This window comes from Serinus canaria, chromosome 18, assembly GCF_022539315.1.
Source record: "Serinus canaria isolate serCan28SL12 chromosome 18, serCan2020, whole genome shotgun sequence".
Lineage (NCBI taxonomy): Eukaryota > Metazoa > Chordata > Aves > Passeriformes > Fringillidae > Serinus > Serinus canaria.
The window spans coordinates 5,537,205-5,560,240 of NC_066331.1; the positions used below are offsets into that span (position 1 = coordinate 5,537,205).

The following is a 23,036-nucleotide window of genomic DNA, read 5'->3' on the forward strand; positions in this document are numbered from 1 at the left end:
ACTTGTCTCTTCTGTCTGAAAAGTTGTCAGTTTGTTTGGTATCCAAAGAAATGGGGATGAAGTTTATTATATAACTTTATTTCCTGCAGTGTGAATTTCAGTATTACGCTCTGAGCAGTAAAGAAGTAGTAGTGTGAAAAAACAGGCTTTGTTATTTTCAAGATGTTATCCTTTTTCCTTTTTTAAAAAATAAGAGTTACACACTCTTCCATTCCTTTTCCTTTTTTAGTTGTTGCTTACTTAGTAAACTTGGAATTAATTTCTTGTAGAGCATCCAGAGAAAATCCAGCCATGCAAGAGAAGAAAAGATCAAGCATTTGGCAATTGTAAGTATAGAAGCACAACTTATTGGCAGAAATAAATAAAGACCCTAACCAATTAGCTGGCACATTTGTCTATGTTAGCTAATTATTTTTTGGCAGATGAAAATATCTTAACAATTCTCCTCTTGTTGCCCAGCATGCCAACTCGGTAAGACTGTTCTGGAAGACAAAATGTATTGTAAGCTGCAGCATGTAGTGAGTGGCTTTGCACTTTGTGAAGTTAAATGCCAAAGTGCTGAAATTTTTTTCCGAGCTGAATATGCACCAGGATTCCTGTTCTGAACATTTTTTCCAGATTCATTTTTATGATGAAAAGTAGAAACCTGGATAGCATGTGTGGGTTGAATTTATTTCAGCTTCTTTTCCTTCTGTGAAGTACAGGTTACCAATTTTTATATTCTCCTTTCTGACTTCAAGCTCTTTGAATCTAAACCAGTATTTTTCTCAACAAGATGTTGTCAAATAGTCCTTTTGATGTTGTGATTTGCTGATAACTGTTTTATCTTGTTGCATAGAAAATAGTGGGTTTTTAAAAATGCTCTCTGCATGAACTAATGTCCTTCATAGAACTGTCTTCCAGGTGTGATGTTCACATCCTAATTTTGTTGGTTCCCTGTAAATGTTAATTCAAGATAAAGTTCCATTGAAGTTGATAAATGGGATAATAATCCTTTAAGAATTTTTCTTATGGACATGAGTTTTGTGCTTTTAGAGTGTTGCTGAGTGTGTTGGGCTCCAGTTTCTCACTTTAACTGTCTTGAACAGGCTGGCATATGTTGTGTTTTGCCTGCATAGTTAAATTTGGATGTATCTGACAAATCTTGACTCTTTTTCTCTTCTTCTAGTTTTAGCAGGCTCTTCAGTTCATCCAGCAATACAGCAAAGAAACCAGAACCTCCTGTCAATGTTAAATATAATGCTCCAACTTCACACATTACTCCATCAGTCAAGAAAAGAAGCAGCACCTTATCTCAATTACCCAGTGACAAATCTAAGGCCTTTGAATTCCTCAGTGAAGAGTAAGTATTTTGGTTTTATAGTAGATATGCTCTATCAAGTGTTTACTCCTTTAGTTCTCTGAGATTACTAGCATGCTGCTAAGTGAAATATAATCTCCTGAAAGGAGTGTTGATTCATAAGGCATCAAGATAGTGCAGAGTAAAATGTGCAGCAGAGGGTGAATACTTTGAGCACCTGGCTGAAATATTCTACTTGGTAAATACCACTGTCTTTCAAGACAGTGCATTTAGGCACAGGAGGCAACACTTGGTACACTTTTATATGAAAATGTTGTAGCTGGGCAATAACTGTACAGGTACTTAAGGTTCACTTAAGAGTCAAGCTAGTAGGAATCTGTAATTATTTTTTTCTCCTGTGCTTTGTTTTGGCAATATGTCCTTTTGAGTTACAACTTTTAAAGCTCCTAGTAGAGCTACACAACCCAAGTTAATTTCCTTTAAGGATGCTGGCAATAGACGTTTTGGTTTTGCCTGTTTTTCCCCAGTCTCTTAAAAATAGCCCACAGGAAACCTGGTGTCTTGATAGGTGAAAAAAACTTTGGGTTTTCCTTGGTAACCCATTGCTTCCACAGTGATCTTGGTTATTGAGTTTAACAGCAATTCCTATTGCACAAGAGATTCTAAAGAGCATAAGTAAGAAGTTGTTCAATCCTGATTCTTGCCCAGAACTGAAGCCAGTTTAGCCTCACGCCGGGAGCAGAAGAGGGAGCAGTACCGCCAGGTGAAAGCTCATGTCCAGAAGGAAGATGGCAGAGTGCAGGCTTTTGGCTGGAGTCTACCTCAGAAGTACAAACAGGTAGGATGTTTTCAAGTGTAATGGTAACAGCTTCATGTTTTGTTGCATTTGAAGAGGGTGTGATTTGACAGCTTGTGTTTGATTCCAGCTTTTTTTTGTTGAACTTAGCAGTAAAGAATCTTTCTAAAGACAACAATGCAAAACTCTTAATTTTATTAAATAAATTCTGAGCAACTGATTCCAAAGATTGTAAACCTCTTTTAAAGGTAAAATTTTTTGTTTGTTTGTTTTTTGACCTAGGTGGCAAATGGTGGACAGGGTGAAAATAAGATGAAGAACTTGCCTGTACCTGTTTACCTGAGACCTTTGGATGAGAAGGATACCTCTATGAAGGTAGGATGTTTCCAGTGATGGTAAGAAGACTTGGGCAAACTACAGCTTGACTATTTTTGTTTTGGACTCAATTCCATTCTTTTTCAATAAGATGTTTTTTTAGAAAACATAGTGAAGAAGAATTTGTCTCAGTAAAATGTATATGACTTTAATTGTAATTAAAAACTTAAAATGGACTCTGGATATATAATAATATTGATATCACTTAGCATATTTAACAATGCCTGTCTCTCTCTCTCTCTTTTTTTTTGTTTGAGATTCAAGTGAAACATTTCTTTTTCTCCCAAGCTGTGGTGTGCTGTAGGGGTGAACCTGTCAGGAGGGAAGACACGAGATGGAGGATCTGTGGTTGGTGCCAGTGTGTTCTACAATGATGTGACTGGTGTGGATGCAGATGGCAATAAGCAGCAAACAGGATCCCAGAGCAGTTTAGATAAACTAGATCAAGAGCTCAAGGTAAGGTCACTGCAAGGCACATTTAATAAATTATATAGTTATTCACCTTTACTGTGTAACTGTAGAGTACTAAAGTATTTTCTAATCAGGTTCATTGGTAATAAATAGAGTTTTCTTGGTTGGTCATTAGCTCAGGATGTTTGGGTTATTGAATCCTACTATTAAATACTTTCAAATCTTCCCTTGCTGCCAAATCTCAGGAGCAAATAAATTTTACATCAAAATGATGTGCTGCTTATACGAGTGCTGCCTCCTTTAAAAACTATTTGTGACAGACCTGTTTATGTTCTAACTGCCATGAATGGAATTCATAATAAGGGCATAAAAACAGTCTAAATTTTCAAGTGCTTTGGGATATCACATTAACCTGTGATGATACTGAGTATGGCAGTTGGCATGTAAATAATGTTTTTCTTTTATACTGGTCTAACTGTATAATTATGCAGTGTAATTATACTATTTTATGTATTTTAATAGAAGTATAAATATGAGGGAGCTTTATACTACAAATACATAAAGAACAAGTAACTGCATGTAGTTTTACAATGGCATTGAATATACTTAATTTCCCACATATTTATGTATATTTCTGTAGGTGAAAATGTAAGACCATAAAAGATCAAATGTAGTACTTCTATTCTTGTCCCCCTTTTTGTTGTTCATTTCTGCCTTTGTTCTCCTTCAGGATCAGCAGAAGGAACTGAAACACCAAGAAGAATTATCCAGTCTAGTTTGGATCTGTACTAGCACACATTCTGCTACAAAAGTTATCATTATTGATGCAAACCAACCAGGGAATATTCTGGACAGTTTCATTGTTTGCAATTCTCACGTGCTTTGTATTGCCAGTGTGCCAGGTAAATGCTTGGGCTGGTTCAGCTCCTGCTTTTTTTAACTGTTTCTTATTCAGTTTTTCCTATGCAGTGAAAACCCACAGGTTTGTTACTTAGTATGGTGAAAGGTTACTGTAACAGAGCAATTAGAAAGTGGTTAGTTGTACATTAAACTACTGCATTTTTACCTATTGTTTCACTCTTTAGTTGACTGTTGACTTACATGAAAGGAAAATCAGAGTGATGTCAACAGCCAAGGGGAACTGTTTTGTTTGATGTACTATAAACTCTGCAACAGTGTCGATATTTCATGGAATTGTGAACATCACAAAAAGAATAATGTTAGTTGCTTTTTTGACTTCTTCAGCCTCTTGAAGATAAGCAAGCTCCCTACAGAGGGAATATTTTTTGCATTTGAGTGTATTTTAAATCTTGAAAGTGTAAGAGGATTGGACACGAGAAAAACAGTTTTTCTTCCAGAACCAGGACTCTATTGTACCTAAATCCTTCATAAAGATATAGATAGGTGCCCTTGTGTATCTGCACTGTTCTGAAATCTGATTTTAGAGGAAGATGTAATTAAAACTGAAATAAACTATTTGGAAAGCTGCAGATGGAAATAGAGTGAATGACATCGTAGTGCAGCATATGTCAATCTTGCTTTTGTTTTGTGAGCTTTGTGACAGCATCTTCCACATTTGCTGATTATGTGAAACTAACCTTGTAGATAGGATCTGTCTGCATGTTTAATCTCTGGAGAGCTCATTGAGTTTGAAGCTTAGTTATTAGATAGAGAAGTGATTCGGCTTTATCCCTATGAAAAACACTCAGTGACAGGGTCCAAGGGAGTGGCCTGGAGTTGTGTCAGGGGAGGTTTAGGCTGGATATCAGGAAAAGATTCTTCCCCAGGGGGTGGTTGGGCACTGAAAGGGCTCCCCAGGGCCATGGTCATGGCACCAAGGCTGCCAGAGCTCCAGGAGCGCTTGGATAATGCTCTGAGACAAAGGGTGGGATTGCTGGGTGTCTGTGCAGGGCCAGGAGTTCGACTGGATATTTGTTGGTCCCTTCCAGCTCAGGATATTATGTTGTTCTGACTTGAATCTCTTTCAGGGGCAAGAGAAACAGACTACCCTGCAGGAGAAGAAGGGTCCCAGGAAGCAGATTCCAGCCAAGTGGACAAATCCTCCCTGTGTGGCAGTATGACCAGCAACAGCTCTGCTGAGACTGACAGCCTGCTGGGGGGAATCACTGTGGTGGGCTGCACTGCTGAGGGTCTTACGGGGGCTCCTGGTGCCCATGACACCAATGCAGCCTCACCTGTGGCAGAGAAACAGTCAGGTATGTGATAAACACTACAGGTGTGTCAGGGCTGGCCAAACACCTCGAGATGCAGCTGGAAAGAAGTGGTGCAACTACTGAGGTCAACAGTGTGTAAGCTGTGATAACATAAACTCTCTGTAAATCTGGAAATTGTAGCTGAAAAAGTGGTGGAGGTGACATGAAATGGGAATTGACAGCTGCTTCTTGTAGGTACTTTTGATAGAATTTTTGTGCCTGTTCTAGAGAGAGATTTTTATGTAGTATTTGAAATGCAGATCTTGCCAGATTGTGACTAAAATAAATGCCTTGGATTTTGTCAAGTCTTAATAGAGATTTAAGTGAAACTGATTATTTTGTAGACATTCATACTATTTTTTGTCATATGGCCTGCAGAGCTGTATGGTGATATGATTGTCAATGGATATGTAGTGGTTGGCCTTGTTTACTGCTGTCCTAGTTAATAATTTAATGGCCAGTCTGAGCCATCAGGCTGATACTTAAAAGTGCATTTGACATTTGTTTCCTGTTAAAATTTGGGCATTTCTGATGTGATTTTTTGATTCTGGTATGTAAATTGTAGCTGTCTGGCTATAACAGCTATTCACTTCAGTTTTAAGTATCAAGTTCTGGCTGTTTTAAACAACAGCAAATTCTATCACAGTTGTTAAAAAGTTTTTCAAATTTGTTTCATAGATATTGCAGCTGAAAATAATTCAGTAGATGAGAACATTCCAACGGCAGAGGAGGCAACAGAAGCAACAGAAGTCAATGCAGGGACAGGAGAAGACACAGCTGATATTGCACAAACTGGAGTCTACACAGAGCATGTCTTTACAGATCCCTTGGGAGTGCAGCATACAACAGAGGCATCTCCAGTGTATCAGCCTAAGTACCTAGTCTAAGGCCTCATACCTCTTAAAATGTATTTTTTAAAAGTATAACATTTGTAGGCACGTAGCATGGAGACAAAATGATTACTTTTTTTCCTTTTTAAGTGTGTTGAAGTTCATATAAGTAGTCTTGGTACAAGACTGTGCTTTGTGACTCTCTTCTTTCATTCCCCAGAGGTAATAATACTGACAGGTTTGAATGGAACCTAGTTTTCCCTGTAAAAGTAAATGTCCACTTGAAGAAATTCATGGTTATTGAGGTTTTCATCTGTATTGTATTTTCATATGGTTACTGTGTTTTTAAACATCTCATGTACTTCAAAAGCCAGTGTAGGAACTCTAAATTGTGAAGTAAACACCTGGCTTATAGCCTGAGCAATCTGTACACTTCATTAAATGTATTTTAACTGGTGTTTTTTTTTTAGTACTGAGTCAGAGTTATATAAAGATGTTGCAGTTCTGCCAAGTGAGCAAGATCTAGTGAGAGAAGAAGCACAGAAAATGAGTAGCCTTTTACCGACCATGTGGCTTGGAGCACAGAATGGATGGTAAGGAAGTGCTAATCTTGTTATATTTATTTATTATCATTACTTTAAACTTGCTTCTTGTGCCTACAGGCTTGAAACTGTCTCAAGTCAAGATTAAGCACAGGATGATAACAAGAGAGCCAAAACCTTGAATGCTTTGCTGCAGTTTTTAGGCATTACAGAATTCAAATGAAGTATTGTAGGTGATTAGCAAGGCCTGTTTTGTTAGATAATGCTTCATCTGCAGAGAGGTTCTGGGGTTTTTTTTGTATTCAAAGAAATTGTTATGGTCTGTTAATTACATAACTTCCAATATTTTAGTGTGCTAGAAAAATGTATTGTAATTTTTACTGCAGATGGATCTGCAAGGGAGTTTGTAATGCTTTAGGCCTCTGAAAAAGCCATTCTGCTGCTCATGTAGTTCTTCCTTTCAGTGTACACAGAATTTCCAGTGGAAGATGAAAACTTGTTTTCCTTTTGATTGTGGATTTCAGTTTATAAGAGTTTTGCTTGTGGTTGTTTTTGTCTGGTAGTGCTTTTAATCCCTCCTGATTTGTCTTTGCAGCCTGTATGTTCATTCGTCAGTGGCCCAGTGGAGGAAATGTGTTCATGCCATTAAACTTAAAGATTCTATTCTCAGCATTGTGTAAGTCCTGAAAGAATGTCATGTAAATCATAATGAATTTCTGTTAAAATATTTTCCAAAGTAGTTTTGTATTTCCTCCTCAGATATTGGGAATGTCAGTTGCCATAACTGCCTGCATGCTCTTTGAGGGACAGTGGAAAGGGAGTAAGGAAAATAAAAGGAATCTTGTACCTGTTGGAATTACATAGCCCAAAGGATCTGTATCTATACAAAACAGTTATAGGTTGCTATTTGTGCTGTTTTCTTCAGGCATGGTAACCAGATATATTTCAATCTCTCTGAACTGGATTTTGATCCCTTGTTCCAACCTGTCTCTTGAGCTATAGTGTAGAAATCAAAACACTGGGGCTAATAAAAAAATGACTGTAAAAAATATGCTGAAATGTGAAATGTTTATACCTAGTTTTGAACTTGCTTTCTGAGCAGAGCAGTCTAACAGAGTGTGTTGTTGTGCCTCCTTTTTCCTCAGACATGTCAAAGGAATAGTCTTGGTTGCACTGGCAGATGGGACACTTGCAATCTTTCACCGGGGAGTTGGTAAGAATTCTGTTGCATCTGGAAATCAGGGAACTTTCAACAGTTGTTAGGAAGGAAATAAATGTGCCATTTACAAGTAATGTTTTGATAATGTATTCCCTATTGACCTTTTTCTGGGTTGTAATGAGAAATATTTCTTGTTATTGCAGTAGCAGATTTAAGTTCTGGTTTTGCACTGTTGTGGTGCTTTCATGGGGTGTTTTCTTACTCTGAAATGGAGAATGGGATAGATCTGCTAAATAGGGAAAAGCCATCTGAAAGTCTGCTTTGATTATCATCTCTCTTGCATTTTCATTATGCTCAATAGTCATGTCGTCTGTTTTATTAGTGATAAAAATTGTGTCTGGGCAAGTCCTTCAATGACAATTTTGTAAGCATCCCTTTAGAATTTCTGCCCAAACTGCTCCTGAACCAGCTTCATTCTTCAGCCTCCAGAAATAGGACCTGGAGGGGAAGGTCTTACTATGAGTAACCAAAACTTATCTATTAGCTTGTTTTCTCCACCCTATTCATTTCATCTTTCTCTTGTGATGTTTAAATCCTTGTGCTCAGCATTTAAAAGAGTTAAAAAGGTTTCACAACACTAATGCAAATACTGGAAAATTTGCAGCTGGGATGAAGTTGTTTTTAGTGGGTTTTTTTTGTTTATTTTTTTAAAACTCACTGCAGAGGTTTGTCTAAGCCTCTCTAGTGAATGTCATTGATGATCTGTGGCCTTAGTTCAGTCTACAGAAGAATTTTAATTGGTGTTGAATGATGAAATTTAGTATGTTTTTAGTAGATTTTAGGTGCCTTTTTTAAGATCTTGCAGCATATTTTAAAAAAATCTGCACTGGCCAACACTTCTACGTTCAGGCAAGCAGCAGGTGCCTGGTGCTGTGTGGGAACCTGTTTTCAGAGGTGCTGGTCCTAGTCAAGCACCTCTGAAAGGGTAGCACAGGGTAACCTGCTGATTTAAAAGTGTTTTGCTGGATTTTTAACCTGAATCATTGTGCAACTTTATTTTTTAAAAAGGTAACATTTGGGATGTTAGTTGCCATTTTTTAAATGAGGAGCCTAGCCATAAACTTGTACAGATTTACCCAGATTATTACATCCTTTAAAAAATTAGACTTTTAAGATAGGTGCTTGTACTTCTAAATTTTCCTTAAACTAAACCTCAGGTTCCTGTGAGTTTTACTTTTTTTTCTTCCTGTTTTTGCAGATGGTCAGTGGGATTTGTCAAACTATCACCTCTTGGACCTGGGCCGGCCACACCACTCCATCCGGTGTATGACAGTGGTCCATGACAAGGTCTGGTGTGGCTACAGGAACAAAATCTATGTTGTTCAACCAAAGGCCATGAAAATAGAGGTAAGTTCCAATGGTGATTAAAATAATTAAATGTTGTGTTTTAATGCTGCAGCTCAGACTCCAGAGTAACTCCAGAAACATCTGTTTTCATCAGTATGGAAACAGGCTACCTAACAAATTTGTTTTACTAAGTAGTAGTTTTGGAAGACTTAAAGCTATGGTGAGACAGTTCTCACTTATTGAAACCAGTTTTTGGGAGATTTAGTTCTCCAATTCTGGCTGACCAGAAACTGGAAACTGTGCTTGTGCAGAGCTTGTAAGGCCAGCTCCCAGCTTATTCTGGGTGCCTCATTTTATTCACCCATGTGCAGAGGTTGTAAGTATTAATTTGGAATGTACTTTCCTTCCAGTTAGAGAATAGTTTATGCAAGGTGTGTGAGCTGGTGTTTTATCTGCAGTGTTTAGTCTGTCATCTCAGGAGCAGAAAGGGGCTGAGGTTTCTGCAAGCCTTGAACAATATAAGTGCTTTAGCGCCTGCTAATTGGCCTGAGACATGGGCCAGGCCTTTGAGGGTGACTGCTCAGCTCTTCCAAAAATATCAATCACTCAATAACCTGTTTTTGTGAAGAAGACTATAAATATATATGGGAAAACTGAAATGAAGTTCATATAAAAATGAAATTGATTGTTTTGCTGGTGGATAGTGTGTATTTTGCACAAGGTGGGGTTGTTTGAGTCAGTCATGGTGGAACAAGGAAGAATGACACTTTTTGGGCATATGTACCTTATGCTGTGGCAGCAGGATCTCAGACCAAAAAGGCTTCAGGTTCAAGGGAGACAGAAGCTGTAGCAGGCTAAGATGAGATGTGTAAATGAAGACCAAGTAGGAAATTACAGCTTTGAGATCACACTCAGGGAAGGGAATCAGCAATTTTAGAGTACCACATGCTATTTGTAACTGAGCTAAACGCTGTTTGTGATCTTGCAAATCAGAGGGTTGTGCTTGATTGGAAATTTCCAGTTCAGACTGTATGAGAGTAACAGAGAAACCTTTCTAACTCTTCCGTTTGTTTTACCTTCTGATTTGAACCCCTGTGTTTCATAGAAGTCCTTTGATGCCCACCCAAGGAGGGAGAGCCAAGTGAGGCAGCTGGCATGGGTGGGGGACGGGGTGTGGGTGTCCATCCGCCTGGACTCCACCCTGCGCCTCTACCACGCCCACACCTACCAGCACCTGCAGGACGTGGACATTGAGCCCTATGTAAGCAAAATGCTTGGTAAGTTCCCAGGAAAAACTGGTGTGTTCCTGCTGTCTGCAGCTTCCTTTTCCTGCTAGAGATCAGGCAGTTCTTACTGCAGATTTGGGGTAAAGGTGGGTGGAAAGGCCCGTTGAAATCAGTTTGTACAAACTTGAATCTGGAAGTAGAAGCCTAAGTCAGTCTGTGAAGCATGATGGGGGTGATGGGTCATCTGTTACAGTCTGTTGACCTTACCTGGTGTGTAAAGTGTCCTTAAAAACTCAGAACTAATGAGGAAAGTAGTGGTTGAGTTGGGCAGGCACCAATAAAGACACTACAGTCTTTCTCTTTTTCTATAGCGATGCAACATTTTATAGCTAAAAATGGGAAGAATACATTACCTGCCTGGAAAAATTGCCCAATTTTTTTAAAAAAACCCTCAAGATAGGAAATTTTTATTGCTGTTGAACCTAGTAAGCTTTCTGATTATTTTCATTAATATCTGTATAACAGCAGTTTGACTACATACATTACACAACAAATACAGGTAATTAGGCTCTGGGAAATCCTTCACAAGTCACTGCTCTGCATTGCACATGACTGGTGTCAGCCTTGTGCTCCTCTCATCCTGCTAACAAATGAGAAATTAATTTTAATGGATTACAAATACTGTTTATATCTGTAAACACACTTTTTTGTTTGTTTTAAAAGCTGGTAAGCCCCAAAAGATTTTACTGTGCAGCATTAAGGACGTTTTTTGCTTTTTCACAGCTAATGTTAGACTCTTAAAACATAGATTCTCAATTTAATTACAGTGTTGTAGCCTTCTAGGTTATCTTTGGAACTTAAATGTGCTCCTCTACTTTGTTTCTGTCAAAAGTGGGAGGGAATTACTTGTCTGTGTGATTTGGGAGTTGGATTTTAGATTATCTGTTGTAGAACTAAAATTATTCTTGCTCATAATTTTTGATGAAAAGCGTCTTTTGTTTTTAGGTACTGGTAAACTGGGATTCTCATTTGTGAGAATCACAGCACTTATGGTGTCTTGTAATCGTTTATGGGTAGGAACAGGAAATGGTGTCATCATCTCCATTCCATTAACAGAAAGTAAGTAAAATATTAATGAATAGCACTGTGCAATATGCTGTAGGCATGAAAAAAAAAAAGAGTATTAAACACCATTCAGATGCTTGCTGTTGGATAGAAAGCTTCACTGCCAGGTCTGACTCTTGCAGGTTTGTAACAGATCAGGCCCGTGTGATGTTTAGCACCTGGATCTGTGTATGTGGTTACAATTCCCCTGAGAAAATACCACATCTCCAGAATCTCCTGTACTGCTGTTTGAGCAGAGTTGGCTTGAATGAAAGGGACATTTTGAAGCCTTAGAGGTGTTCTGAGCATTAAGAGCATTGATAGATGTTTATTGCTTATACAGGACATCATTAGTTTTCTTGTTAATATTATTTTTGATTGCCATGTGATCACAAAATACATTTTTCTTTGATTTGAGTATGTTGTTGCTAATACAATTTGATTGGCTTTAAATTTTGAGAATTCATCACAAAGTGAGTATAAAGGACTGGAACAGAAATAGCACAGACTACTTTAAAGGCCATGTTCAGAGTTATAGGGGCTGTAAATACATTCAAACAGGGCACTAACATCCAGGTCAAATTCCAATCATGTAAATCCTGGTTTTTGCTTCATAACGGACCCCAGACCCTTGTCATAGGCTGAAACTAATTGAGGGCAGTTGAATCTCAGGAGAAAATAACAGCTCAAGGCAAACCAAATCTTAAATAGGTAAAGCTTGGGAAGGATCTCTGTGTAAATTGATTGCATTTAAACAACAAAAAAAAGTCTCAACACTTGTGCCTGAGACTTATGTTATAACAGGTGGACAGAGGTTTCAGAAAATAAAATGCAGACCTATGATAGTCCTATTGTACTGTTGTTACTTAGAAAATAGTGTGGTCTGACAGGTGGAGTTTTAGGGTGATTTAATAGTGAAAACTCTTCATGTTGTATCTGCTTTGTTGAACAGCAAACATATGCATTGTTTCTCATGTTGTTCCATTGCATTGTCCATCCATTCAGTAACTGTCTTTTTTTTGCATGAATGTACTAAGGAAGGACAGACTTCCAGTCATGGATTTTGAGACACTTTAAATCATGCTTTCAAAAATTATAGCTCTTCATTTGCATCAAGCTTAATTTAATGTTTCCAGAGGAGTTTGTTTTAAACCAGGAGTGAACATGAAGAAATCCCTATTAAAGCTGTTCAGTTGCATTTCATTTCTGTTGGTTGGTTGTGGGCCAGAACAGCCTTTTGGGGGTATCCTGATAGTGGGGCTGAGAGACCTGCTGAGAAATAGTAATAAAGCAGTCACATCCTTGCATAAGCAGTGGCATCTCTCAATCCCCTGGGTCTTAGTAGCAGGGCAGCAGATGATGTTCCAAAAGGGTACTTGAAAACATGAATCATTCTATATTATTCTGGAGCCTCCTGCCAAGGAAAGAGAGAAAGGGGAAACGTTGCTAATCAATAATAAACTAAAAATACATGACAGTGCTTTTGTGGTCTATTTTTTACTGAAACTTCTATAGTAAGATGCTGTTCTTAGTGACTTTTGATAAGATCTTCTGTAATTAAATATCTATTGGTTTTTTTAGGAGCTAAAATTTTAAGCTCTACCTTATCAAAAACCAAAATATGAGCGGTGGGTTCTCATTAATCCTTCTCCTCTGCTGTCATACCTATCCATTTCCCCTTTCCTCCTTTCTCACTAGCTGTAATCCTCCACCAGGGACGTTTACTGGGGCTGCGGGGTAAGTGCAGATCCTGAACCAAAACCCACTTTCAGGCTTATAATAGCCACTTTGAGGCTGTTTCCCACTCCTTATAGATTTACCCTTTGTATGTTCCTAAATGTTTTTCCACTTGCAGTTACTGCATTGCAGCAGTTTTATGTTTGCTAAATGGCCACCAATCTGCTCAGCAGTTTAGCATATCATCCTGTGTTGCAGCTGAACTCTCATATAGACTTTCTCTTCCAGCCAATGTGATATCACATCTTATAACTTCGTCATTAATCCACATCATTTGCTGTCTTGTTACAAATCACTGTTTCTTTCACTACTTTGTTAGTCTTTGGAATGGAGATGGCTTGTATGTCTAGCATGAGTACTTCTCTGGTTTAATGTATTTTAAAACTTCACAGTAAAATGTAGATGTAGAATGATAATAGAGTAGCTCTTTCATGCCCACAGGTGGCTGTTTCTAGAGAATTTTTGCTGGCAAGGGCATACATTATGATTAGTTGGAATGAAACTGTCTTTAATTACATGTCTAAGTACATGGAATTTGCTTATACTGAAACACATTAGAGGTACTTATTTTCTATGAAAGATACAATCCTGTCACAAATTATTTTTCCCCAAAAGTAGGATATTGAAATCTGGTGTTTATGCTAGACTAATAAGAATCCTGCTCCATTTTCTGATGTACTTGAAATAACGAAGCATGCAATCTTTTTCTTTCCAGCTCTGTCTTGAATTGGCATTGCTGCCCTCCTATTTCATTTTTATCTAAGTTGGCTTTAGCTTTTAGATGGTACTATAAGGTTTTTTAACAAATAACCACTTCAGCAATTTGTGTTTTGAGGTAGAAAACAAACTCTTCTTTTACAGCCAATAAATCAGCAGCAGGCTCTGGGAACCGTCCGGGGAGTGTGATCCGTGTGTATGGAGATGAGCACAGTGACAAAGTGACTCCAGGGACATTCATCCCCTACTGTTCCATGGCCCATGCACAGCTCTGCTTCCACGGCCACCGGGATGCTGTGAAATTCTTTGTTGCAGTACCAGGTGAGGTTCTGTTACTACCTTCAAAAGAGGTGGGGTGGTTTTTTTTTGTTTCGATTTTTTGTTTGTTTGTTGTTTACCCAGTTAAACATTCAGTTAGTGTTTAGTCCAAGATAGCACAAGTTCTCTCAGAAACAATGTATTGTATTTTAATTGCAAGGCTTGTCTGATTGCTAAGTACAGCCCTGTTTAATGAGAGGAAAAGGGCTTGATCACAAGCAAGGACTTTGCTTCCTTCTGTGAAAAAGGTGCTGTGCTAAGTGAGCGCTTTCAACTGCTCTCGGCGTTTTCATCTAATGACCAAGCACAGAAGTTTTTACTCTGAGATAAGGCATAAAAAAGTGTTCTGTTTTTCACCCAGGTCAGGTTGTTTGCCCTCAGAGTAGTGGTGGAACAGATCTAACAGCTGATAAACAAGCCCTGGAGTCCTTGAACCAGAGTCCCTTAAAATCAATGTTGGTGATAAGTGGTGGAGAAGGATACATTGACTTCAGAATGGGTAAGAAATCTGAGCTTTAAATGAGTCATACTTCATACTGAAAGGGTATTAACCACATAATAACTGCTGCTGTAATTGCAGTGAGTGCATTTGTGTGGTCAGTATATAGAGTCTTTACCATAAACTGCAGGGGTAGAAGTATTTTTATTCTGACACACGCCTTCAGCTTCTCCTCCTCCTCCCAATAAACCATGACCTTTGGGATGTGAGAAATGATGCTCATTTTTAAAATTTCAAAGGTTTATTAAATCTTAACAAAAATACAACAAAAGGACTAAATAAAAAAATACAGTGCCGGGAGCAAAGGACTCAACCACCATGTGCTTGCCTACGAAATGGATACTCTGCCTTTTATACCTCTAGCCCCTCCCAAAGCCTCATCAGTCAACTCCTTCTTTGCTGTCTAGTGGTGGAGTTCACTTTCTTACATCTTGATCGGAGATCAGGTGTTACTGTAGTAACAAGCCAACCCTCCCCAAACACCCCAACTACCAAGGCCATCTCAGTGCAAGGGGGAGGACATATTACAGTAACATAACTATACATCTATAAAATTTCTCCTAACATACACATAACATTTACCCCTTAATTGTGAGAGCCAACCATCTAATTACTCATCTATAACAGGGATGACTGTGTAAGAAGGTTTATTTGGAACTCGCTTTGGAGTCATGTACCACCTTCCTGTTTTCAGTCTTTCTTTGGAAGGTTAATCTTCTGTCTCAAACTGCTGGAAAACATGTCCTTAGTTACTTAAATATGCAGACTGACTGAAAACAAGTAATGTTAAGTGAAGAATACTCAGTGTAAAATTTAGTCATTTTTGAGTAGGAAAGTAGATCACTTATCTCTGCATGCCCATTGTATTTGATCACTGCTTTTCTTGGATGGCAGTTTGGCATGATCTAGCCCATAAAAGATTTCTTGTGTAAATATGTATCTTCATTTTAATTGAACTCTTTGGGGAAATAAAGTGAGACTTGTTGTGATTCTGTGCTATAAATCTGCAGCCAGCGACCTTGACAAAAAGTGCATTAAAAAGTGTCAGAACTCTTAGACCTGCTTTTGACCTTTTGCCTAAATCTGTTTTTCAAAACCAACCAAACAGCAAAACAACCCACCATTGCAAAGGAAAACCCAGGAAGGCCAATCCAAATCCTGCCATCCCACGAATCAGTGACAAGCAGGTTCCTGGGGTGACCATGTTGGATTTCCTGTGGGAGGCAGGACTGGAGGCAGTTCTGTGCTGCAGTACAGTGAGGGCTGAAGTGCTGCAGTCACTCAGGGCAGCTGGAACAGCCACATTCCAAATTTTGCTGTCCCTGTGGCATGATGGCAAAGCCATGAGCTCAGTGCCAGTGCTGCCTTAGCCCAGCCAGTGCCACATGAGCCCAGCAAAATTAGGAGGTTTGGGGCTACTCTCCCTCAGCCCTCCAAAGGAGTCTAACCAGAACACCAGCCAAAATTTGATTTTGCACCTTCCTGAGGTGTAAGTTAGTTCCTGTGTTGTGTGATTAAAGTGACCTTCTGGATTGATAGTCCTGGCTATCCATGTGCAGTGCAGTGTCACCTTTGGTCCCACTCAGCTGCTGTCACCCAGAGTTCAGGTGCAGCTACAAAACTGCTCTTCTTTTTTTGAAGAGCAATAATGGAGAATACGCTCAAGACTGTCTTTGCCACTGTGGGCAGAGTTGTGACAAGTTGGAAAACTGGAACAGGAGGAAAGAGTGGGAAAGGTTGACCATAGACATGAATGTTGTGTTGTCTCACATGTGCTCTTGTCCCAGAACATTTATATGTTTGGGTTTGTCCCAGAACACTTTGTAGTGGCAAAACCATCTCTATGTCTGACTGGTAGTTTGCAGATTAGGTTTCTCTACATTAAAAAATTATAAGTAATGAAACATGTAGAATATGGATACTTATGAAACTGCCATTATTTTTTGGGCTAGAAGTAAAGGATATTGCCAACAGAACGCTGGGCTCTGAGATAATTATGCAACACACTCTGTTTACATTCACAGACTTTAATATATTTTTATATCAGCATATGGCAACGCTGTCTTTTTAGTGTTTTTTCTTGTCTTGCTGCATGTGTTGTTGATGCTGTTCTGGGTATTGACTGCCTCAACCAAAGCTGTTTTGTTCCAGGTGATGAAGGAGGAGAATCTGAACTCCTGGGAGAAGCTCTACCACTTGAACCTTCTGTAGCCAAAGCTGAGAGGAGTCACTTAATAGTGTGGCAAGTCATGTGTGGCAGTGAGTGAGCCTGTAGGATGCAATTGGAGACCTTAAAAATGGTGTTGGGGAGGGTGGGGATGGGGGGAAGCAAAAAAAAAAAAGCTTCTGCATGTTTTTTTTATTTTGTGTACCTGTTTCACTACATGATGTTGAAGCATTTCTTTACTGCTTAACTTTATATTGAAACCTGTCATACTTTAGCTATACAGGAATTAGCTTGTGCTGTTTTACTGCACCTGTGTTAAATGGAACAGTGTGAGGAAATCAGATGTTTCTCCAGCTGGTGTGCACACCACAGTGAGCAGCTGATACAGTTTTACTGTACCACAGCAATCTCATGTGTTCACTTCTTTGGTAGTCTCACTTGAGTTCAGCTTTGTTCCAACTGAGCTTCATTTCACAGTATAATGCATTGGGTAAAACAGCAAAGTTATTCCCAGAGTATGAAAAAAAAGGACAAATTAAAAGATGGATTATTAAGACTCATCCCAATACTCAGTGACGGCTAAAGCAAACTGTATATTTCAGCTTTTGTTTTCAAAACTGGAAAATCTTGCTCATATTATGTACGCAGTTTCATTTGTTACATTCTTCAGAATTTGTGGGGGGAAAGAGGAGGCTGTATAGGAATTAAAATGAAAATATTTAAATAAAACTGTATTTTCACTATTAAACCTTAAAGTTTGACAACTGCTGCCCTCAGTAATGAGCAATTTTGAGCATAATGTTTTTCCATCTCCCTGACATGGAACAACTCTGTTTCTAGAGGGTATTCTTAGGTTGATGTAAATTGGAAAATAACTGTAAAATTCTGAACAGGGGATATGTTTTGTTCTTTTCTTAACCCCTTATGTCCTAAGCACTTAGAATGATCTTCTCTGCCTAACTGTTCAAACTCATAAGGCACTATGTGTGTGAAGGTTGGAGACCTCAATTAGAGCATGAGAAAAGACTTAGAGTGTACAGGAAAAAAACCACATTCTGCACAAGTGAGATCGTAAAGGTGATGCCTCAGGCATCAAAGGAAGTGTAGTTCCAGATAATTAGGTACAAATTATTTTTTTTTGTAGCTCCATACCCCAGTTTAGTTAAAAAAAAAAAAAATTCAGCAGCAATATTATCTGGTAACACAATGACAGAGAAAATTATGGAAAGTCAAGAGACCAATCTTAGACTGACATTCTGTCTAATTGCCATCTTTTTTTTAACCATAAATGTGAGTTTAAGACTGTCTTCCTTTTACATTGAAATTTCTGCATTAGTATCAGACCTAAGTTAAACACTTCATGATTTCTCTACTTCAGAAGATTTAAAAACCCAGATTTGCTCTTTAATTTAGTCACTGGAAAGTAAGTTTTGAGGGGTTTTAATAAAGATCCAGCATTTACCCCCAAAAGGCTGGAGCTGTTCAGATTAGCAGAGAAATTTAGTAACTTGGTTATATGAGAGAACTGAACAGTTTCAGAGGAGTAAATATAGAAACACTTTTTTAAAACTGCCTAAACATTTTTATGCAATAGGAGCAGTTCTGGTCTATCAGGCAAACATATTTTCTTAATTTTTAAAATGAACACATTTAGCTGAGGTCTATTGTGTAAATATATATTTAGGCAGCTTTTTCAAATGCATATCATAGCTGATAAACCAGAAAATCTCCATTCAGGTCTATTGGTTAGATTTATATCTATAAATACTTTTTAAGCAACATATTTTGTACACAGCTGTTCCTCTCGTAAATATGTATTTAGGACATGAACTATGTAGTAAAAATCCTTATTAAAGATGTTTAATATCTTGGTAGTATTTTTCTCTTCAGAATGCCAAAAGCTATGAGAGCATGTTGTTCATACTTTGCTTTCCATATTCATCTTGAATGTCACTCTTAAAATACTTTGGCTTAAATATAAAGTCTGGAAACTTATTAAAAATTATACAAATACCAATTATACAAAAGTAACCTGAGTCAACACTCTTAAACCTATTTTAAACTTACAGGCATGTATGCTGAACGTGAAGCACATCTGAAGTAACTGATGAGATGTCCTTAGAAAAATGCTGTCTAAAATTTTACTGTTGTGTAGAATCTTCACTGTGAGTGGTGCCGTTGCATTGTTTTTCCTGCCATTTTCTTGAATTTATTTTATTTTTCTCTTTGGAAAACACAATCTGCAAAGTTTTTTAGTCACTTGTTGATTGTCACATTCTCATGTTCTCAGAAGAAAAGCGCACAATTCTGTTCCTTGACTCTTTGTAGGATTTAATTTGTTATTAAAGACAAGCTGTTTTCTCTGAGTGGCATTACTGCTCCAGCTGGAGCAGTGCAGCCTGCAAGTGTGTACCTGGTCTTTGCCAAATGGAGCTGTCCCCCCGTGCCATTTTACTGCTTCAGTGGGCCAGCCCTTGCAGATGTTTCAGAGAGTGATGGATTGCTTCTGTCCAAAAGTGGAAGGGTTTTAAAGCAGACAGTAGTTGAACTGTGTAGCACTATGGGTGTAGATAAAGGCATGTGCACTTCTCTCTATTTCTCATTTAAAAACTTTATCCCCTGTCCTAAGGTACAGTAGATTAACTGGGTCCCTGTTGCCATCACAGTGTGCTGGGCTGTATAAAGTCCCCTTAAGGTCACTTTGAAAGGTGAATAAGACATGCAAATCCCAGGCACTGTGATGACAATGCACCCTTGACTCTGTCTCAAGAATGTGTTTATGCATTACACTCGTGATTAAAGCATCATATAAATAGGAGCTAATCTCTTGATATCTACAGCTTGTTAATACTTTGAAACATTTCGAGCACAAAATATGCAGCACATGACTTGCCTGGGTAGGGGTGTTTGCATGGTGAGGGTGAGGCTGCATTGTCCATTCCTTGGGAAGGTCTTCCTGTGCCAGATAGGATCGAGCTGACAGGGCATAGACACTTTATCATAGGCTGCCTTAGTAATAAACAAATGTTTAATCTGTTTTATTATACTAACTGTTCTAAAGAACGTATGTCTTTAAAAAATGCTGTGTAACTGAATATTTATTTCCATGTGAGTATTATAAAAGTTACCAAAGGATTAAACCTGACTTAGCACTCTGTAAATGGCCCTGTTGAGGCAGGCCTTGTGAAGGCCTTGCTCTGTAAAACAAGACATGGTAAACTCAAATACAGTTCTTCTTTAGGGAAATTAAATGTTCTTTTCTAACAGGGTTATGCCATATTGTAACAACCTATATTGCACCTCAAAGCATTTTTCTATACACTAAATGTATCTCCTGCCCTCTAACAGGATTAAGGTTCCTTTATTAATTTTGTTGATGCACATTTCTCAATCTTTTAAACATATATTTTAAACATTTTATGGTCTGTAATTTTTGAAAGTTTTGTCTGTTGGACACTTTATGCTGAATTTTACTTGCCTCTGTAATCTGAGATGGATTCTACAGCATTAAACTTGCTGTCTGTTAAAACTTGAGGCTTCTTTTCTGTGAGCAGAAGAGCTCATATAGCAGTGTAGTTATTTCAGTATTTATTTCTATTATTGAATCCATGAGGTTCAGAATGTAACTTTGTACATTAAATATATATAAATATGTATATGAAACATGCATTGGGTCAGTGTGTTCTTTGTAATCTCATGTTAATTTTGCCTAGTTTTGGTGCTATCAGAAGACACGATTTTGGGGATTTTACACTAATGACAAGTATTGTCATTATCAATGATGTGTTTGAGTCATTCTAGGACTAGTGTTATCCTGCTCTCTTATAGTGGGCTCAGACAAAAGCTGTGAAGAAAAGCTATGATGTCTGTGCCTCTCTTAATATACAGATCTGGAGGAGATCTGCTTAATGCAGCTCAGATGAAATTAGATGAAATAGATGCTGACACTGAGATTTATTTTTGAAATTGTTTTAGGAGAGATTCATCAGAGTTCAAATGCTCGCTGGTTACTTCCTGCTCAGCAAAGGAAGTGATGTGTTTTTAAGGCAGAAGAATGAGGACTTGGTGACTGCAGAAACAGAACACTTGGTCAGAGCCAGGGTTTCATGTTTTCCCAGCTCACCTGCCCCTTTTTAAGCACATTTGTCCCAGCCATGTGTCCTGATCAGTGTGTCAGGAGTGTCCCTAAGAACCCCTGGCTATTCCCAGGGACTGAGGGAGTCCCACTGGGTGCAGAAAGCTGTGCTGGGGACACAAAACCCTCCTGCCCTCCCCATGAGTGTCACTGCAGGTGCTACTGCTGCCTTTGGACACTGGTGAAGGGCTCACGTGAAGTTGTTTAAAATTTCCAGAACAAAGTTGCTTCAGATTTGTTTGCACAAATGCATCTGTAAACACTGGAATAATCCATGGATGAGAACCACCAAATGTCCTGTTACCACTGTTGTACCACCTTGAAGCTTTATAAACCTGGTGCTTAACAAACCCACCATAATTTTTGCTTAGTTAGTGGAGTTTTCCTGGGAGATTTTTTTCCTCTCCAGAACATATGTCCTGATGCATTTCCCTCTCCTTACACTGATGGTTCTGGGGCCATGTCCATTCCTAGGCAGGTCACACACTGCACTGTGCTAAAGCAGAGTGTGTCTGCATTAAAAGGGAAGAAACATCATAAATCTTCACTCTGGAAGTGTTTTAGCTCTTCCAGCAGCCCTGGAGCCCCTCTGGTCTGTGCATAAGCTGTTGAATTTTTCAGATCTGGTGTTGAGAGAGATAAAAGAATAGAGTTCTGAACTGAGCTAAGGAGTTACAAGTGTTCTTTGGAGACTGAAATTTGAAGGCATTGGAAATAACAAACCTGTCTGCACTGGACATGGGATCATGGGAAAAGCATTCCCTGTTTCTGAGGCAGATTCTAAAAAGCTCTCTCAGTTGTATCAGTCTCCTACACCAAGAGGTGTTCAGGGCAGAATGAATACACACACTATGAAACTTTTTCACTGGAAATGCTTTTATTGAAAAACACTTTTTTTTGCTTGGAAATTAAACCTCAAACTTACAGAGGAAGACTATTTCCCTTTTTCTACAATGGAATAAATAGTAAACCAAAAATTTGGGATTCTTTTTGCCTTTGCCTCCCATTTTCAGTGTCCTATCTGAGCAATACAATCTGGAGCTGGCACTGACCATTGTGGTGATCTCTGATTCACAAGTGCCCCTTCATTCTACTGTAGAACAAGCTGTGAGGGACCTCTGGCCAGGGACCTGGACTAGCACCTGGCAGGGCCTGCAGGACTTGCTGTGAATCTGTGTGGTTACACTTTAAAAAAAACTGTTTTGAGTCCTGCTTTTTAAAACACTCTAGGATGATGGTGGGAAGGGAACTGATGGGAAGAGATGTGGGTTGGTGCTTATTACACTCTGCTTGAGCTTCTGGCCAGGAGCAGGAGCAGTCTGAGTTGTGACACAAGATGGTGCTCTTACAATTCAAACAAAATGTGAAGCCCAAGAGAAAACTAATTCTTCTTGAGCATTCCCTTCTCCTAGGCTTCCTACAGCAGCCAAGCCTGGTTGGTTCCCTAAAACAGCTCTCCAAGGTGAAGCTGTTGTGTCTAAGGAAGGACAGAAGAACCCAAGCCACTCAGAATTCAGGAGATGCTCCCCTGCCCTCACCTCTGTAAGTGCTCCAGTTGGGATTTGCCTCTGTCTGCTCTGGAGCTGGGGCCTCCAGTCCAATTCACTTAATATCTGGGAAAGGGAAAGCTTTTCCTTTATTAGAAAGAAGTCCTGCTGGGCACTGGGATGGAGCCAGGTAGGGTGGGGGAGATGAGGTTTCTTGGCACTGCAAGGGCTGAGCAGCTGCTCCCCAGCACTCCCCTTCTTGCTGCCTCTCCAGGCTTCAGGGAAGTTCTGTTCCAGTTTACAGGTGCAATGTTGAAGGCCCCCTTCATTCTCTGCCTGGGAACAGTGGTTCTAAACTTATAAGCCAGCAGCAGCTGGGGCTGCAGGGTTGAGAGGGCTGATGCTCCTTACATCTACACCAGACCTTCCCCTGCCTACCTTCAGTGCCCAGGGATTTGGGGTGTCTTTGGGGGTGCTGCCATCTGCTCCTGAATGTTGCTGTGTCCCGGTGCCTTTTAGGCTGTCTCAGATTTGGAGCTTAAATGAAGAGGAAAAGAGAAAAAAAAAAAAACCCAAAAAAATCATGTTGGGAACTTTCCCAGACATCACATCTGCTTTTCACACCCACCTTTCGGCACACGGGGCTGACAGAATGAATATCCTGTGTCCCTGA

The 23,036-nt window shown here is 39.0% G+C and overlaps 1 protein-coding gene across 6 annotated transcripts in view; it reads left to right on the plus strand.

The window, feature by feature from the left end:
- SPAG9 (sperm associated antigen 9) overlaps nucleotides 1–20,408 on the plus strand; it is a 59,883-nt gene extending 39,475 nt beyond the window's left edge. For 3 of the 6 annotated variants that reach the window (XM_030231064.2, XM_030231065.2, XM_050981242.1), the window contains 18 exons: nucleotides 270–326; nucleotides 1,169–1,342; nucleotides 2,009–2,138; nucleotides 2,379–2,471; nucleotides 2,760–2,927; nucleotides 3,613–3,784; nucleotides 4,871–5,098; nucleotides 5,774–5,969; nucleotides 6,396–6,518; nucleotides 7,063–7,143; nucleotides 7,613–7,680; nucleotides 8,885–9,033; nucleotides 10,079–10,250; nucleotides 11,205–11,318; nucleotides 13,002–13,040; nucleotides 13,902–14,078; nucleotides 14,437–14,574; nucleotides 16,726–20,408. In XM_030231064.2, coding sequence (XP_030086924.2) covers nucleotides 270–326; nucleotides 1,169–1,342; nucleotides 2,009–2,138; nucleotides 2,379–2,471; nucleotides 2,760–2,927; nucleotides 3,613–3,784; nucleotides 4,871–5,098; nucleotides 5,774–5,969; nucleotides 6,396–6,518; nucleotides 7,063–7,143; nucleotides 7,613–7,680; nucleotides 8,885–9,033; nucleotides 10,079–10,250; nucleotides 11,205–11,318; nucleotides 13,002–13,040; nucleotides 13,902–14,078; nucleotides 14,437–14,574; nucleotides 16,726–16,841 — 2,395 coding nt within the window. In that variant the 3' untranslated portion in view covers nucleotides 16,842–20,408. The remainder of the gene's footprint in view (nucleotides 1–269; nucleotides 327–1,168; nucleotides 1,343–2,008; nucleotides 2,139–2,378; nucleotides 2,472–2,759; nucleotides 2,928–3,612; nucleotides 3,785–4,870; nucleotides 5,099–5,773; nucleotides 5,970–6,395; nucleotides 6,519–7,062; nucleotides 7,144–7,612; nucleotides 7,681–8,884; nucleotides 9,034–10,078; nucleotides 10,251–11,204; nucleotides 11,319–13,001; nucleotides 13,041–13,901; nucleotides 14,079–14,436; nucleotides 14,575–16,725) is intronic. The other 3 variants (XM_050981241.1, XM_030231067.2, XM_050981240.1) reach the window with 2 other exon arrangements.
- The last annotated feature ends 2,628 nt before the right edge of the window (nucleotides 20,409–23,036 follow it).